The 18,302-nt window shown below is 40.0% G+C and overlaps 2 protein-coding genes and 2 non-coding genes across 7 annotated transcripts in view; 1 reads left to right on the top strand and 3 right to left on the bottom strand.

Annotated features, from left to right (window-relative positions):
- The window catches only part of AGGF1 (angiogenic factor with G-patch and FHA domains 1), a 30,321-nt gene extending 24,025 nt beyond the window's left edge, over nt 1–6,296 (top strand). For 3 of the 4 annotated variants that reach the window (XM_063453606.1, XM_063453604.1, XM_063453607.1), the window contains 7 exons: nt 93–144; nt 241–342; nt 662–827; nt 2,961–3,043; nt 3,449–3,576; nt 4,683–4,782; nt 5,547–6,296. In XM_063453606.1, the coding sequence (XP_063309676.1) occupies nt 93–144; nt 241–342; nt 662–827; nt 2,961–3,043; nt 3,449–3,576; nt 4,683–4,782; nt 5,547–5,744 (829 nt within the window). In that variant the 3' untranslated portion in view covers nt 5,745–6,296. The remainder of the gene's footprint in view (nt 1–92; nt 145–240; nt 343–661; nt 828–2,960; nt 3,044–3,448; nt 3,577–4,682; nt 4,783–5,546) is intronic. The other variant, XM_063453605.1, reaches the window with a different exon arrangement.
- A 7,145-nt stretch (nt 6,297–13,441) lies between these two features.
- On the bottom strand, nt 13,442–16,905 carry SDHAF1 (succinate dehydrogenase complex assembly factor 1). Its single transcript, XM_063453603.1, has 3 exons — nt 16,829–16,905; nt 15,558–15,654; nt 13,442–13,828 (listed from the first exon to the last, which is right to left on the bottom strand). Exon 3 carries the CDS (start codon nt 13,799–13,801, stop codon nt 13,547–13,549), a length of 255 nt encoding a protein of 84 aa, XP_063309673.1. The 5' UTR covers nt 13,802–13,828; nt 15,558–15,654; nt 16,829–16,905; the 3' UTR covers nt 13,442–13,546.
- On the bottom strand, nt 14,682–14,806 carry LOC134613203 (small nucleolar RNA SNORA47). The gene has a single exon (XR_010091225.1). It is a non-coding gene; the product is annotated as a small nucleolar RNA SNORA47 (small nucleolar RNA).
- On the bottom strand, nt 15,819–15,937 carry LOC134613204 (small nucleolar RNA SNORA47). Its single transcript, XR_010091226.1, has one exon. It is a non-coding gene; the product is annotated as a small nucleolar RNA SNORA47 (small nucleolar RNA).
- Nucleotides 16,906–18,302: the final 1,397 nt, after the last annotated feature.

Below are 18,302 nucleotides of genomic sequence, written 5' to 3'. Positions count from 1 at the left end.
ACTAGATCAGTGTTGGATGGTTATACAAAAACACCAAGATAAACATGTAACCTCTTCATTGGTCTTCTTTCTTTCCTTCCTTCCTTCCACAGAGAAAAGGACATGGCCCATACCATCCGAATCCCGGAGCTTGGTGTCAGTAAGGTTTGTAATTCCTAACTTGTTATATTTTATATACACTGAAATCCGTTTTGTTAGATAGGACTTTTTTATGTATATAATACTTTTTGATCTCTTTAGTTTCATGCTGAAGTGTATTTTGACCAGGATTTACAAAGCTATGTTCTCATCGACCAAGGCAGTCAAAACGGTACCGTTATTAACGGAAAGCAGATTTTACAGGTTAGTGTTTGTCATTGATCGGCAAACTTCACAATGAATCCGAGACTATGGAGGCTTTTTATGAATTCCGGGGAGAAATTATCCATATTTCCTATTCTATATAAAACCTCTACTCCTACCTTTTTTTATTTTTTATATAATTATTTAATTTCCAATTTGACTGTTTTTCAGTTTATCCCCATTCTATATAAACCAGAAGGCTGATGTGAACTACTAATAGTGCATTGAGATATTCTAACATTTCATGATTCCAGGATTTTGATGAGCAGCAATGTCTTCGAGTTAACTAATTTGAATAATTTCTTGACCTTTATCACAGCCCAAACAAGTTTCTGAGCCTTGTGTGCTGGAGCACGGAGATGAAGTGAAATTTGGTGAAACCGTACTTTCTTTCCACGTTCACCCAGGCAGTGATACCTGCGATGGATGTGAACCTGGGCAAGTCAGAGCTCATCTTCGCCTCGATCAGAAAGAATCAGATTTAGGTGAGCCTCTCGGTTCACAGCTTTGTGTATGCTGTGCCCCGACTAAATGCAAACTAGGAACAAGCAAAACACTTTCCCATTTAGACGTTAATATACTCGCATATATTAATTACATTCATAATCATACTAGCACAGAGCGGCAGTAATTACTGTAAGAAGTCTCTACCCTCCTGCAGGCAGAACAAGCACACAGAAACTTTAAAAGGACACTATAGTCACCATACCAAATACATCTTAATGTAGTGATTCTGGTGTCTATGCCATGTCCCTGCAGGCTTTTTCAGAGAAAAGGCAGTGTTTACATTTCTCACAAGGTACACCTCCAGTGCCCACTCCTCTGCTTCCTGGGGCAGTGCTGCACTGCCGTTAGAGCATGGAGATGCTGAACTTTCCCCATAGCGATGCATTGATTCAATGCATCTCCATGAGGAGATGCTGATTAGCCTTGGAGGGGGAGTGTGACAAACTCCCCTTTTCCTGTGAGTTTGACACAAGTTTTTGGAGGGGCTTGGCTGCCCGCCGCTTGTCCCAGGACTATGGCCCATGTACTAGACTGGGATACAGACTGGAGAAAGGGCTTTTGTTTGTGTCTTTTCCCCCCCAGTTCAGTCTTTGGGACAGCCGAATGGATTGTGTCTATGGTGTCCGTTTATACGAACCAACTACCGAACAGCCGGACCACACACACAACTGGAGTGTGTCCCTCATTTACCTCCCAGGAGCTGCGGTTAACCGCAGCAAATTGGCGAATGGCTGGATGGTCGCCGTTCGTATAGTCGAACACGTGGTGGCGGCCATCTTGTTTAGTCAGACGCGTTCAGCGGAGTTTGGTTGTCTAGTTAATGGAACTCAAATCGGACACGCGACGGCACGAACACTGCTGAACTTTACCTTCTATGAACTTCAACGCTTCGGGAGTCGAACGGTGTTCGACAATTCGAACGCTACTTTAACATTGACATTTGCACGAACTGTTGCCGTTCATCTGATTGAACTAACTTTAACATGGGAAATAGACCGGCCGCACAGCCAAATTCTTTGGAACTGTTTTGGGCACGAAAGCCATGCTGTGGTCGGTCAAGAGAGACCTCCATAGACACTTGAACTTCATGGCGATTTGACAATGTTCATGGGATCTGAGCGCTGTTTGGATATTGAGCGCTCAGATCCAAGCTATCTGGGGATATGTCACATGTGGGGGTTCAGTTCTGTGAAACATAAGTTATGTATTTTAATGTGTTTTGTGTTTTTCATTTTAACTTAGAAATATTTTCTGTACCTGAAGATAATTGAGCTTACTACAGCCACTTAAGCCAATTATCTCCAGGATAGAGGGGAGGATTTTACTGTGTATGTGGGAGTGTTACTGTGTTAATTATTGTTCCCATTGGTTTGGGTCCCCTTTGTCCCAGTTTACCACCCGTTCCAGGGGGTGTGCCTCTGGCCTGAAAATGTGTATAAAAGGAATGCCTTTGTGCTCATTAAACAGATCATCTTGCACCTTCATGAAGTCTTGGCTCATGTTTGGGGGATTGGAGAACTACCACACTCTGGGGATTGCTATAATCACTTTACTCCCCAGAGTGTAATCACTAGCTCTTGTAAGAGCTGTTCCTGCTCTCTGGATTACAAGAGAGGTCTATCTACTGGAAGCTGGACCCTGGTCTTGGGTCCAGAGTGGGTGTAATACGGCGAGACCCCAACCAAGCTGTGGCGGTTCGTGGGGTCTGCGGTGGTTATGGTGTCTAGTGGAGTGCTAGGAGCATCCATCAACGGAAGGTACCCAGTCGGGGTGCCAGGCGTTCCTTTACAGGGAGTTTGTCCCAGTCTCTTTGGCAAGCTCAAGGAAAGCATTGTGATTGGCTGAGATCAATTATGATGTCAGCCAAAGATGTGGATTGGGGCGGAGCCAAATGCTGGTGTTGGAAATTAAGTGAGTTTTCACCATATTTAACCCCTTAAGGACCAAACTTCTGGAATAAAAGGGAATCATGACATGTCACACATGTCATGTGTCCTTAAGGGGTTAAGGGTGGTGGGGGGCTAGATAGTGATTTTTAACACAAACCTGTATTCCTGACCCTATAGTGTAGCACTTCCTCTTGTATAAAATGTTGTGTTTTTGTTTTGCAGCAGGTCCAATACTAAGCAAAGAAGGGAAGGAATTATTAAGAAGACAGGAACTTAAACAGATTAGAGTGAAATATGGCTTGCAGGTGAGATCTTCTTTTGCATCTTATTACATTAAATATAAACTTTTGGTTGGTACGATCTCTGGCTATTGAGAAACCAACTTGGCCAGCATGTAAACTGTGAGAAATCTGTGATCCACCCTCTTCCTGCTCTTATTATTCTGACGGAATTTATGTAGTGGGGTAAATCTGGAGGGATTTCCTATAGGTTAAAACTCCCAGCTGAGGTTCTTTACATAGAGCTGAAAGCTATCCCTTCTTGATATATAATTTGGAACGAATTCTGGTTCTAGATTTAAGTCATTTTGCATACTTGTGTAGGTTTCATTATTTATTTTTTTATTTAGTCTTCTCACCACATTTAACTCCATACTTTGGTTCTCTAACCTTACATGCGGCAATACAAACGTGAAACTTCTATATTTGTAGAGTGCTGACTATGAAGAAAATAAAGCTTTGAAAACTTCAAAATACCTGGACCGGGCTGGAAAGCGCAGAGAGATAGTTGGAAGTGAGGGAACTTTCCAGCGAGAAGATGCACCATCATCTGTACATGTGTATGTTTACAAACAGCTCCCTTTTGAAATATGGGAACCCATAACTCTAGAGAAAAACAAATCTTAAAACATTAATACAATTAGCACAACTAATAGAATATGATTTAATTGTTTAACCCCTCCCACTTCCCTTTTGTAAACGGAGCAATTTAGTATTTTAGTTGCGTACTGTCTTTAAATTAATTATATTAATCTGTTTAAAACCACCACCCCCCCCCCATTAAATTATTTACATCAATATAAACTCTGTTTCTCTGTAAGTACAACTTTAAGACCCTACAGCATGGAGGTGGCCATCTTGCCATCACAATTTTCAACTTACAATGACCAGACCGCACAGATCATGTGCTTTAAGCAACCAATCACAGGTCATGTGCTTTCAGCAGCCAATTATAGTCTTGGACAAATTATCAGGTGCTCTGTGCACAAGGTTAGCTAGAAACCCACTGATGGCCATGTCACACTCTGCTTTCAGAGTGCTTTTTTACAGGAAAATGGGCATCAAATATGACTTTTCCTGAGAAAAAACACAAATAAACGTGTATACTTATCAGAGTTAACAGAGAACAGCTTCCCACTGAACACCTCCCAATTAGTGTTACGTGTGAACAAGCCAAGATATACAATATACGATGGATTCAGCTGATGAATCTAAAATAAAATAAAACATAGCATAATACAGTTGATGGAAATATAATATTCCCTACTATAGGTTGCACTCACATGATGTTGAAGTTATTTGCGCTCAAATGGTGCCTCCCACGATGTTTTGGGGGGCTTGTATCTCCCTCTTAGGATCAGGTATCACCCAATAGCAAGAACCATATAGGACTCCGACAGGTAGATGTGTAGAAAAGAGGTTTATTAAATATAAAAGAGGATTGGTCTTCTGCGTTTCATCCACTAAGGGACTTCCTCAGAGACCAGTGTACAATAAAAGACAATAATAATATTATTAGTAATGCTCCCCAAAAAAGCAGCCCAATTCCACTCTCCCATCAGTCCCCTTAAATAGGGCTGGTCCCTTTAGTTCATTGGTGATTCCAGTGGGTGTTTTCCTATAAATAAAAAATAACCTAAAACACTATTTTCTTTTCTTCACAAAGTGAAATCAATGAGAAGAACAAAGGGAGAAAAATGCTTGTGAAGATGGGATGGAAAAAAGGAGATGGCCTTGGAAAAACTGGTGATGGTTTGAGAGATCCGGTAAGGTCACATTCTCTGGATTTTATCATTACCCAGTGTTCTAAGCTGCAATACATTCACCACTTTGTGATTTTTATTTTTAATTCTCGTGTTAACGGATGCAGGTGGCTGTCACTTTTGTCTACTTTTGAGCACTTGAAAATTTCTGTTTTAGAGCTTGTGTCTCCAAACCATTTGATAATTAGGGCTATTTATAGTATGGTCACTAATGTATCCAGTGTGTTGGTTTGTCGTAAATCTTGTATCTGCAGTACTTGAGTCATTTGAAGCTACAACAGTGACTTATGATCTGCTTCAAACCAATTAATTGTCTATATAAAACTCCCAACTGTAATGTATTTAACCGCAAGGAGATATTTGGATTGACTTACACGTGAAGAGAAAACCTTTCATCTGTAATGTCCTGAAATAGAATATTTCATGTTTACTGAAAGAGATGAAGAAAAAACAACCCCCCACCCCCCTCCTTTAAAAAAAAAAAAAAAAAAAAAAACACACACAAAAAACAAAACAAACACTTGTTAGATTATCTCTGGATAGATTGACCTGTAAACTGTACTATCAAAACAAATCACTTTTACTAATTGCACATTAATTAGCTGCCATACATATATTCAGCTTTGATACTGTGTATTACATGTATAATCTTGTACTAAACACTAAATGTTTTATAGCTCACATGCATCAGATTTAATTACTGTAAACCATCTGTCTGTAGATCACAGATCATGTTCTGTATTTAATCATTTCCTTTTTTTTTTCAGATTAAAATTCAGCTCCGTCAGAAGAAAGCAGGGCTGGGGACATATAACCCTTCTTCCATTGAGGAAATTCAGACCAAAACTCAGAACAAGAAGAATTGGGAGAAAGCCAGGGAGCGATATGCAGAAACCTTTCCAGAAGACAAGCAGCCGCATGAATCCAAGAGAGGAAGTTCTTGGGTTAAAGGCTCTGCACGATGACATCCTATACAAAGGCGCACTGTGGTCTGATCTGCTGTATGCACAGAATGCATTTGTTTAGGTCTTTGTCGCCCCTTTCCAATTATTTGCACATTTAGACTGTTGCATACATGTAGTGTCCTTCTATAAAACTGGCATCTAAATCAATGTATGCTGTCATGTGCATAATACAATATGACAAGGGAACTGCAAACCTTAGTCTAGAATCGCTGAACTGGAAAATTACTAACATTGGGCAATATTTCCAATTTGACGAATTTAGCCAAAAAAAAAAGCGCAACTCTTTAGGGCTTCTCTACAATTTTCAGTTTAGAGAAAACACTAAGAAATGTGTAGTGAATTGACAACCAGATTTCCAATATTCTGGCATTTTTTGTAATTTGTGTATATAGTATAGATCTCCTTCCCAAATTCAACAAAAATGTTTTTAAGTATTTTGTGAATATTTCACTTAATTTCTGTAAATACCACATGTGCGAATTTTCATGAATTCAATGTGAATTTGGGCTTTGAGGCCAAACTAGCCCAAATAAAAAAATATAGTGGTCTTGAGGAGTTTCTCAATGATTCACACCTGAAAACAAGATGTTATTTCTTCCACTTGACATAGACAAGTTTTTAAATGACTAAAGGGGACCTGTCACTTTGTTGGATTATTAACACTGCTTCCTTACCCAATATAAATTATTGTATGAAATAATAGAATTTTTACGCACATTTAACTTTTTTTCCTCAGTATTAGTGGCAAGGCAGTATGGATGTTAATCCGTGTAGTGGACACAAACCACCATATCTTGCTGAAAAATCATGAATTCTGCTGGTGAGGAGAATACCGGAATCTTTTCATCTATTATTCGCCTTTGCAGCGCCTTGTTTGTTTCTGTAATTGTTCCCAAGAATTTTTATTTAATCTTTTTCCTTATTGAACCACATTTAATGTACACGTTGCTTGTGGGTTGCCTGTTCCAAAACGCATGACTTTGCATTTAACTGTATTCAATATCATCTGCTACTCGCATGCTTAGTCCCCCAATTTATCCAAATCGCTCTGTAGAGAAGTTATATTATGTTCAGACTGTCTTTCACTGCCTACTTTAGGATCATTTATAAACAAATTAAATAGAAGTAGATCCAGGACAGAACCCAGAGGCACTCCACTCACCACTTTTGCACAATTTGAAAATGTTCAACTTCCATCTACTTTCTGCATTTTGTCTTTAAGCCTGTGTTCTATTCAAGATCAAGATTTGTCATCTAATCAAACTAAAGCTCACAAGTCTGTAGATGCAAGGTTGAGCTTTTGAACCCTTTTTAAATATAGACACTACATCTGCTTTTCTCCAATCCTCTGGTAAGATTCCTGAAAGTAAAGAATACCAAAGGTGAAAAAATTCATATAGATATTTATACACTAAGCTCCCTAAGTACTTGTGGGCGAATACCATCTGGCCCTGGGGCTTTGTTTACATTAACTTTATTTAACTGCTGTAGCACTTTACACCCCTGTTAACCAATTGCCTGTTTGCTGTAAGGATTTTCAAATATGTAGCCATAGATTCTTTGCTAAATAATTAAGGAAAATAAATATATTGTCGTTTTTTTTTTTTTTTTACCAAAAGCATTCTGGAGTAAACACCTTAAAACCAACTTATCTGGTTGGGACTTTTTTTTTTTTTTTTTTTTTATTACTCCTTTTTGAAAAACATCTATTGATTCTGCCAAAAGAGCCCATACTTTCATGTAAAAGATAAAGGCAGAATAGAACTAGGTTTACTTGAAAATCTTATCTTGTATCCATTTCTTATTGTATTAAAGACCCACAGGTTCTGGATTGTTAACTCCTGTTGATTCAATTCTTATCCTGGCAACAGAACTTTGTGTTTTTCTTGTCTAGAGCAAAGATTGCTATCCCTTAATCAGTATTCCTGCAGCCGTTTTGGAATGGAATAAAACCTGCCCTTATACATTGGTTTAAAGGGGTTAGCTCTGTTGGTAAATTACCTGACTACACGGCTTGTTCAAAAATGCAAGGTCACAGGTCCAAATCCCGGCAGGATCAACTCAGCCCTTCATCCTCCCGAGTACCATTAATTCAGCTGCCGATTTGCTTAATTCTGAGAGCGTGCGCTGGAAAGAGCTTTGAGTCCCACTGGGACTCAAGCTATATTAACGCTGGTTATTATTATAGTTATTAAACATGAAGAAGAACCAAATCTTCCATCTATTTTAGTCCTGATTAAGTGCTTTCTTGGTTTTTAACATTTGCTTAATGAACTCTTCTAATGCAGAACCAAATACATTATTTTCTCTGAAAAGGGAGTTCACACAGAGCACTCTTAGATGTATCTGCCGATATGGATTTCAAGTAAATGGCCCCTCTGGCAACAATCCTATAATTCTAACTGGCAATATTAAGTACTCCTACGCCCTCTTGCTTACAAACGAATGACATTTAATGTTTTTGATAAAATAAACACTATCTTTTGCAGAATCACAAGAACGGCAATGTTTTAAAACTTGCAGCAAATAGTTTGTGCTGTGGTGAAGGTCCAGTAATCAAGGTCTTATTCTGATAGGCTGAAGCTCGGAAAACGTGTCTGCAGGCTTTATCAGCATGATCACGCAATCCAGATACTTCACCAATCAGAAGTCTTTCTTCCAACAAAGTGATCGTTCCCCTTTAATATTCCTCCTAATAATATGGATATATGCCCTGTTTAGACATACTAGAACCAGCTCCCAGGTAATTGCAGGTAATCTGTCTGTTACATTCAGTAGCAGGGTCATATTTTCCTCTATGAAGGAGTTTTAAAATAATGCTGGAGTGGTGTAATGTATTGCATATTAAAGTATATTTTATCACATATCTGAGTCATTTTTATTTCAAGCACATGGGACCAACATTTTATATAGATTTCACTAGCCTGCGGTTTATCTAAAAATCTGAGTTTGTTTCGCCTCCCCCCACCCCTGTAATAGTCACAAAGCAATTTTTCTGTAAATAGTTTCAGCAGGATCATGTGGAACAAGGTCCATCAAAGTTCCCCGAGGAACCTCAGTTCTGACCGAGTATGTGATATTATTATGGAAGCAGATTCTCTAAGGTTGAGGATATTAGATGTATGGAATAACAAACAGGACTAAAAGGCCTTAAAGGAACACTCCAGACACGTAGAGAACTTCCGGTTCTTCTGTGTGCCTGGAGTATCTTTTCAGGCAGGTTTGAAAAGTGCCGATTTCTATAGTCGAAAGCTCTGATGAGCTGAACTAGCGAAACACGTATCAGGGATTCGGCTGCTCCCATTAGCATCCAACTATTGTAGTGCCTGCAGGCATTTGGTGTTTGCCGTTATCTTGACGACCTAGGCACTGCATCAATCCTAGCGGCTACGGGGAACCAGTTTTTTCTACTTACAGCACTGTGTTCTAACTGATTTTATTTTTAACATTGGGTGGAGGGATTATACTTTGTAACCAGACGGGAATATCTTTTGGGGTAAGGGGTGTCCACAAAGGCACATTTGAGCAAGCTATCTACTCAGACTCCCTCTCATTCCCCCCTTGTCCCTATGTTCCTCCATCCCTAATGAATCACATGTAACTGTAAACTTCTAGGGCCTTTATATCTCTTTTCTTTATTTTAGAAGATTGATTATGGCGCTTTGATACTTTTCAACATCACAGTGTTACTCGTAAAACTATATTCATTCAATTCATGATTATAGCAGTTCTGTTTAAATGTTCTGCTATGAGGGGGCGGGGCCTGACTGCCAAGATTGCCGGACGCACTCTCTGATAGCTCCGGCACCAGCGGGCGCAAAAATCACAGATCCCGTTCTACCAAGCAATGACAGCAGTGCATGGTGCCCGGAAAATGATGCAGGACCCTGAACGGAACATGGCGATACCTGTCTCGCATCAAAACACGAAACGAGCGCTTGAACCGGCCATGAGGCCTAAACAGGAGCGGAGCCTAAAACCTGGGGGAGGCGGCCGATCGCCTGGCGAGGGAGCCGCTCATAAGCATGACTCTGGACCGGCGGGGGATATCCCGGTCCACGCTGGGGGTGCCCACCCCCACAAAGCTACGCGAACAAGCGACAAACACTGCAGTGAGACGAAACTGCCAGGGCCCAGGCAAGATGGCGCACAGCCAGCGACGCAACACACCCGTCTGAAGCCACCCAAGCATACCTTAGACTTCTTCAACCAACTCTGCGCAAGTCTCTGGACAAAGCTCAGTGCCAACGGTCATGCCTTCAGGCAAGCGAGGAGACTGGCGGCGGCATGGATTCACCCAGCAACACCTATGTGGACCCCTGCCAAGCACCGCTAGGGCGGCCTCCTGACGGCGCCGACAAACAAGATGGCGAGAAAAGGCAACGTCCCGCGGGCGACAGCGCTCACTCCCACTCACACCAGGGCGAGACCAGCCAGCATACCCAAGCTGTCTACCACACACAGACTTCGGAGACTTCCGACCTCCACGCTAACCTCACCAGCCCCCGAACCCCAGCCTGCGACAACAAGACTCACCAGAACAGTGAACATCACACAGGGACCTCGGGAAGGGCCCGGCGAGAGGAACGACCAAAAGCCTTAACCCCTGGTGCGCTGGCACTCGAGAGAGACAGACACCTGTACACCTGCAGCTTCCCACTACAGGGCATCGGCTGAGCAGTCCACATGGATGCCCACAGCACGCACAGGCCACAGGTCCTTTTGTGCTTGAACTGTTAACTGCAAATAGCCTGATTATATACAGATTCCTACCACTGCTTAACCTGAAGTATATTAGTCACAGCTATATACTAACAAACATATCTCTTGTATGCTGCATACTCCTTTATGGTGTTTTACGTAAATTACTCTCAAAGAATATTGTATAGACCTAGCATGTTCACACATTGTGCGCCCCAGCTTAGCATTGCGCTACACAAAAAGCTGTTGGGACTCAGTCTCGATGAGAGAGGCCAGTAGCAAGCATGGATATCGGGTAAACTCTCTGAGTTTCATTGATCAGGAACAGCCGCGGGGGGTCACACTTACTGGCTATACATTAGGTGCAGGACAATCCTTACTAGTATCTCTCCTCTGTTTATTGTTTTAAATGCCTCCTGCGAGTATTATCTGCCTACCCTAAATGCAGTTGGCTCGACCCCAGGGGTCAATACAATATATCAGAGCACTCAAATATATGCGTGCTAAGCCACAATAGCCACCACGGTAGTTTAGAATGTACACATCTACTGCCGTTAGACCTACTAATACTGTCGTTAATTTGTATAGCACAGGCGAAGTATCATTGTCATTTTCAGAGCCAGTTAGTCATGCATACTATAACACTAAATGTACATATAGATGTCATATATATTATGTAGCATGGAATTTCTAGCACAACTAACTAAAGAAGCATAGCCTGATACCTACACTATCTACAAGCAATGTATCAACAGAAATAACACCCAATGTAATGCTACAGAATAGATAATACCACGCACATAGTCAGCTGATATAGCTCGAAAGTCCACGTTCTCACACCACCGACTATCAAATTACTCCCTCTTGTTAACCCTAACACTTACTGCTAACCTGTTAAGCAAATACTCGTATGATCTTATTATTTAACCTTAATGTCAGTCTGCATTCTGATCTTCAACGGTTTATGTTGCCTGTTATACTGACATAGCTGCTGTTTAACCCTGAACCAAGCATGAAACTTGTAAAAAATGTGCAGATGTAACCTACGTCGATTGACCTAAAATGGCCGGTACCTGCTGTTGTGGCAGTGCTGGCATGTTTGTCATCACTATGCACGCCAAAATAAAGAATTAAAAAAAAAATAAATTCTATTTCTCAGTTACATTGTGATAATCATGGTAACACCTATTACATATACAAACGTAGCGTTTTAGACCAAGATATTTTGACATTAATCTGTTGTCAGTGTCTGCTTAGCAGTGATTTATTTAGTATCCACTCTCACCATCCCACTAGTGGAAGTGTGCTTATTTATTATACTCTGAGTATCATTATTAAAATTGTTTTGGCCATTATAATATCATTTTCACACAGGTCTGTGCTGTTAAAAAGATCTGTTCACAACTTTTTATTAGTGGACCATTATAGCGCAACACCATAATATTGTTTTTAGATGTGCTTTCCTTTTTCCAATAGTACTGTCTTTTTTGTTGCTAGCCTTTTTTGTTTAGTCCTTGTTGGACTTTACTGTTACCAAGATTCATTAAAGGTTAAGTCTTAATTATTCTTGACATTTTACTCATAGTTTTCAATATCTTTAGTACTTTGTGTTGCATCCTCTATGTTTTTCTCTTTTGTTTGTTATTTGCAACCCAAGGAGTAAACCCCCATTCGAGAGGTTTTGCACTGGCTCCAACTCATCTCTATAGTCGAGTACTTCTGTTTTAGATCTTTTAAACAGAGGGCCTAGGTGTCAAACCATTCATATGTGGGTACAACAGTAACAGGTGATTCATGGCACTATAACCACTACACAGGAGGTTGTAGTGGCTATGGTGCCTTGACTCCTTTTAAACTTGATCTATGCAATATGGGTCCTTCAAGAATTCATTATTATTAGTCAGAGGAGAAAGTCATAGGTACGAATGACGTATTTTGCTAAGAAAACAATTGATATTTTAAAATGTTTTCCTGTCAGGTTTAGAGAAACATACTAAAGCCATTTTGGTTCATGGAACCCAATATTTTGTACAGGTAGTATTTCCCTTAGACGTTTCACAGCTATATTTTAGATCATTCTGGCTGAAATTGTATGTTTTTTTTAACTATCGGTAGTCTTACAATGGAGAAAGTACGCCTCACATAGGTGGCATGTGCACAGAAAATGAGCATGCACTACCAAGTAAATTCAAGGGTTGCTCCAAGCACCATGACCACTTAAGTGATTTGAAGTGGTCATAGTGCCTGGGGTCTGCATGTGCAGCGTATTGCATTAAAGCACTGCACAGAGTAACTCCACCTCCGGCAGCATCATGCTGTGCTGCTTTTGTTGAACAGAATGTCAGACATTGCATGAGAGCAGTCAGATGATGCCCTCAACCAATGAATGGCAATGCTTTCTGGTGTGGTGCTCTGCAGAAGCCTGTCACAAGACCATTAGGGATCATCTGAGCCAAGTGGGAACCCAGTTAAGGGGCAAACCATTACTAAACCGTTAGCCCCACTACCAGAGAACATTACCAGGGAACTCCTCATAACCACTACAGCAGGCTTGGGGTAACGCTTTAATTACTGCTAATGGGTATATATTTAACCATCTCCCCTCACAGCGGCAACAGATTGAGAAGCGCTGAACAGATTTCAGAGAGCCACTAAACTTAAAAAAAAATAAAAAAATTACGATACTCAGTTTTGAGAAATCTGTTCATACTTTAGAATAAAAACAGACTTCTCTGCAGGGTAAACTCACTGCTCAGACATCCAAATATATTTTGTATTATTAAAGAGCCAGCAGTTATTTTTTGTTAATGTTTAGTGGCCCTTTAATAGTAATTAGTATACATGTCAATTTAACGCATGTTATTTTTCTCCTAGTATTTTTTTTCACTCAGCCAAGATTATGTTCATTACTTGCAAGTGCAATTTAACACAGAATCTCAAGTTTAGTCAGTAATTTATTGACAATAGTAATTTTGTTTGGTTTTAGTATTTTAATATATTAACGTCAAATTTCTTATTTTCAACATGTAATAATATATACAAGCAAAGTTATAATGTTTATATAAAAAAATGTGCAATAAACACAGCTATTAACATTTTCGCTAATGGTCTGAATCAGATAAGGTTTTAACAAAGGAACCGAGCTGCTTTGTAGTGACATCTTTTAACTGTTCCAGCTGTCTGTTTCCACGCCTCATAAGATATTCTATGTGCATGACATCAGTCTTTGCAATTTTGGCATTATTCCTGAATTCCTGCTGGATTCTGGGTAAGAACCCAGGTTTCTCCTTCCCAGCTCGCAAAAACTGTTTGTACAGACTGAGGATCTGTTTCTGCAGCTTGCTGTGTCTTACCATAGTGCTTCACGTCCATTGACTGGTAACCTAAAGGGAACAGAGCAATGAATGCAGAACTTGTGTTTTACAAGAAACAATGGTCAGCATAAAATGTCAAGATGATATTTACAGAAAAAGTAGTTTACTATAAGAAATATCACTAACAGTACTTCAGTGGAGTTTTTTTTATTGTATTAATTAACTCAAATGTTTTCTCCCAGCTGCTAAATGTACATCCAAGTGTTACTCTAAGCACCATAACCACAACAGAGAGTTGAAGTGATCACGGTGCTTGGAGTCTCTACACAGAGTTTAACACCTCTGGCAGCATCATTGGGGAATCCTTGGCCAGCCCGGAACTAATGTACAGTGCGCCATGCACTGCCTGAGAGCAGACAGTTAATTCTCTTATCCAACGACAACTGCATCGGCTTCTGCGGGCTGGGAGCAAGTCACCAGCACTGAAAGGAGAATAGTAGCCCATCGGGAACCCAGGTAAGACAGCAAACCATTGCTAAGCGGTTTACCCCATTACTAGGGAATGGGGCCCGGGGTAATCCGCCAGGGTAATCCTGGCATTAAAATGACAAAAGGCTGTAGTAACCCTTTAAGAAAAACATTAGTATGCATTTACAGCATTAAGCAAAATGGAACTCATTTGTGGGGTCTCTGCATTTTCCCTCCCTAAAGACTCTCTCCAAGATGACTTGTCCACTAGCACCCAAATGGTTTGCTTCTGCAACTAGTTCCCCAGAAAGTCAACCACTTCATGAAGAAATTTTAAAAAATCTACTTGCTATTGGGGAATGACCAGTTATCCCTGTCAAGTAGAAACTCAGTGGCCTGGCTAGTAGTGTAGGACCTCTATATACAATATTCATTTTCAATTGTCAATGCGTAATACATAAATACAAGCTACGATCTCAACAGAAGTGAAAAGGAGCCATGTACCTGCATTTTTCCTGTAGGAGGTTAATACCAGTAGGAAGCAGTACATAACATCTGCTCCACCTTCTCATTCCTCCACAAACAGATACACTTGTAGACAGACATAAGTTGCCAGAAACAGGATTTTGCGTGAGCCAAAAAAAACTGATAATCCATTTAAAAGGGGTATTCCTACCTTCTGTATAGTATGCCATATTGAGCATTATGAATAAGGTCTCCCCCTCTCTGTTTGAAGAATAACCTGCAAGAAGAAGTTTTACTTACCTGGAATCCAGCACTGGACAAAGCACGCTGTATTGTCTTCCACAGCCCCTCCTGATATCACAAGGGCTCTGCGCGATCCAATCACAAGCTCAAAGAGAAGCCTGTGGTTGGTTCATTTTGCCAGCTCAGAGCACATGTACGCAATCTGAGCCAGCAAGGACATGAGGAGGGAGGATTTATTTTATTATATATATCCTATGTCTGCAATACAGGGGTGCAGGAGGGAGAAGATAGTGACAGTGAAAAGATTATCATGTCTGTTGCCAGTGCATTGTCTAGTAAACTCATGGAATTGGCAGCTTGGAACGGAGTGCACGGTAAGACACGGTGCTGGGGGTGCAACTAGCCCCCAGCACACATTTAAAAATACCTCAGTGTGTGCAGGGTTTCAAGCAGAAAAACTGCACATTCAGATTCCTACCACCACGGACACTTCAAATCACTTAAGTTATCATAGTGGTTGGTGTAACCCTTTAAAGTTGTCAATCAGTAATTTAAATTATTTTCACAATGACATTCATTTTAAGTAGCTGTCAGTGTACATTTAAATAATATAATGACTTACAGTAAGATAGTACGAGACTGGATTTCAAACGACAGACTGCGTCTGCGCGCCAGTCACTGGTAGCATATTATGATCATTAGGTCTTCCACATGATGATCTACAAGAGAAAAGGAATATATTGTGATCAATGAAATAAAAACACTAAACAAACCAAGGGCATACTAAGCGGGAAGGAAATAAAATTCATGATATCAAGGCAAAAAAAAAATAAAAAACTAGAAAATACAGCAATACATACATATAGAATGCAACTGTGAATGCTAAATGCAAGCTGCTTGCCTACTGACAAAGGAAGCTGCCAAGCACCGCATTGTTGCTGTAGGAGGTTAATACCAGTAGGAAGCAGTACATGAAAACAGCTCCACCTTCTCATTCCTCCTCAGATACACAAACTCCATGAAAACAGCTCCACCTTCTCATTCCTCCACAGATACACAAAGCTCCATGAAAACAGCTCCACCTTCTCATTCCTCCACAGATACACAAAGCTCCATGAAAACAGCTCCACCTTCTCATTCCTCCTCAGATACACAAAGCTCCACCTTCTCATTCCCCCACAAACAGATACACAAAGCTCCACCTTCTCATTCCTCCACAGATACACAAAGCTCCATGAAAACAGCTCCACCTTCTCATTCCTCCACAGATACACAAAGCTCCATGAACACAGCTCCACCTTCTCATTCCTCCACAGATACACAAAGCTCCATGAAAACAGCTCCACCTTCTCATTCCTCCACAGATACACAAAGCTCCATGAAAACAGCTCCACCTTCTCATTCCTCCACAGATACACAAAGCTCCATGAAAACAGCTCCACCTTCTCATTCCTCCACAGATACACAAAGCTCCATTCACTCACTACATCTGGAACTGGGGACAAATAGAATGCACGAATTGCCAAACTAAAACTAAATCTGAAACTAAAACTAAAAGGGTATTTTATTATTTTATTTGCTGTTTCGTTCAGTTGTGATTAAGTGATTTAACCCCCAAAATATCTGCAAATCAATAAAACAATGAGATTCTCAATGCGGGGATTCAGCTGGGTGACCTTTAGCTTCTCCTCCCGGTGGCAGCGCCCTCCCGGTCACATTATTAGGGAAAGAGGGAAATAAAATGGGCAGAACATTCCGCTTTCTGTAATACAGAGACACACAATGCTCACTGCCCCCCTCGGCCTGTCCTGTACCCCCCGCACCCCCGTACTGTACCCACTGTACCCCCTGTAACCCCCGTAACCCCGGTAACCCAGCCCCGGCCGCACTAACCTCCATGACACGCCGCAGGTCAGGAAAGCAAACAGCCACTTCCTTCCGGTGAGCGCAGAGCAACCTGGGAATAGGGGAACGGCCGCCCCCTGCTGTTTGTTCCGCGTGGTGTCAATAAAGCTTTATTTTACTGAATATTGACAGCAGCCAGGGCTTAATCAATATACTCTGTATTGCAGGGAATTCGATATACATTAATCAATAAACTCTGTATTGCAGCGAATTGGATATACATTAATCAATAAACTCTGTATTGCAGCGAATTGGATATACATTAATCAATAAACTCTGTATTACAGTGAATTGGATATACATTAATCAATAAACTCTGTATTGCAGTGAATTGGATATACATTAATCAATAAACTCTGTATTACAGCGAATTGGATATACGTTAATCAATAAACTCTGTATTACAGCGAATTGGATATACGTTAATCAATAAACTCTGTATCGCAGTGAATTGGATATACATTAATCAATAAACTCGGTATTACAGTGAATTGGATATACATTAATCAATAAACTCTGTATTACAGCGAATTGGATATACATTAATCAATAAACTCTGTATTGCAGTGAATTGGATATACATTAATCAATAAACTCTGTATTGCAGTGAATTGGATATACATTAATTAATAAACTCTGTATTACAGTGAATTGGATATACATTAATCAATATACTCTGTATTGCAGGGAATTGGATATACATTAATCAATAAACTCTGTATTGCAGTAAATTGGATATACATTAATCAATAAACTCTGTATCGCAGGGAATTGGATATACATTAATCAATAAACTCTGTATCGCAGTGAATTGGATATACATTAATCAATAAACTCTGTATTGCAGCGAATTGGATATACATTAATCAATAAACTCTGTATTGCAGGGAATTGGATATACATTAATCAATAAACTCTGTATTGCAGCGAATTGGATATACATTAATCAATAAACTCTGTATTGCAGGGAATTGGATATACATTAATCAATAAACTCTGTATTACAGTGAATTGGATATACATTAATCAATAAACTCTGTATTGCAGTGAATTGGATATACATTAATCAATAAACTCTGTATCGCAGTGAATTGGATATACATTAATCAATAAACTCTGTATCGCAGTGAATTGGATATACATTAATCAATAAACTCTGTATTGCAGGGAATTGGATATACATTAATCAATAAACTCAGTATTGCAGTGAATTGGATATACATTAATCAATAAACTCTGTATTACAGCGAATTGGATATACATTAATCAATAAACTCTGTATTGCAGTGAATTGGATATACATTAATCAATAAACTCTGTATTGCAGCGAATTGGATATACATTAATCAATAAACTCTGTATTGCAGTGAATTGGATATACATTAATCAATAAACTCTGTATTGCAGTGAATTGGATATACATTAATCAATAAACTCTGTATCGCAGTGAATTGGATATACA

This window comes from Pelobates fuscus, chromosome 5, assembly GCF_036172605.1.
Source record: "Pelobates fuscus isolate aPelFus1 chromosome 5, aPelFus1.pri, whole genome shotgun sequence".
Classification (NCBI taxonomy): Eukaryota; Metazoa; Chordata; class Amphibia; order Anura; family Pelobatidae; genus Pelobates; species Pelobates fuscus.
This window is presented reverse-complemented; position numbering and strand designations above follow the sequence as displayed.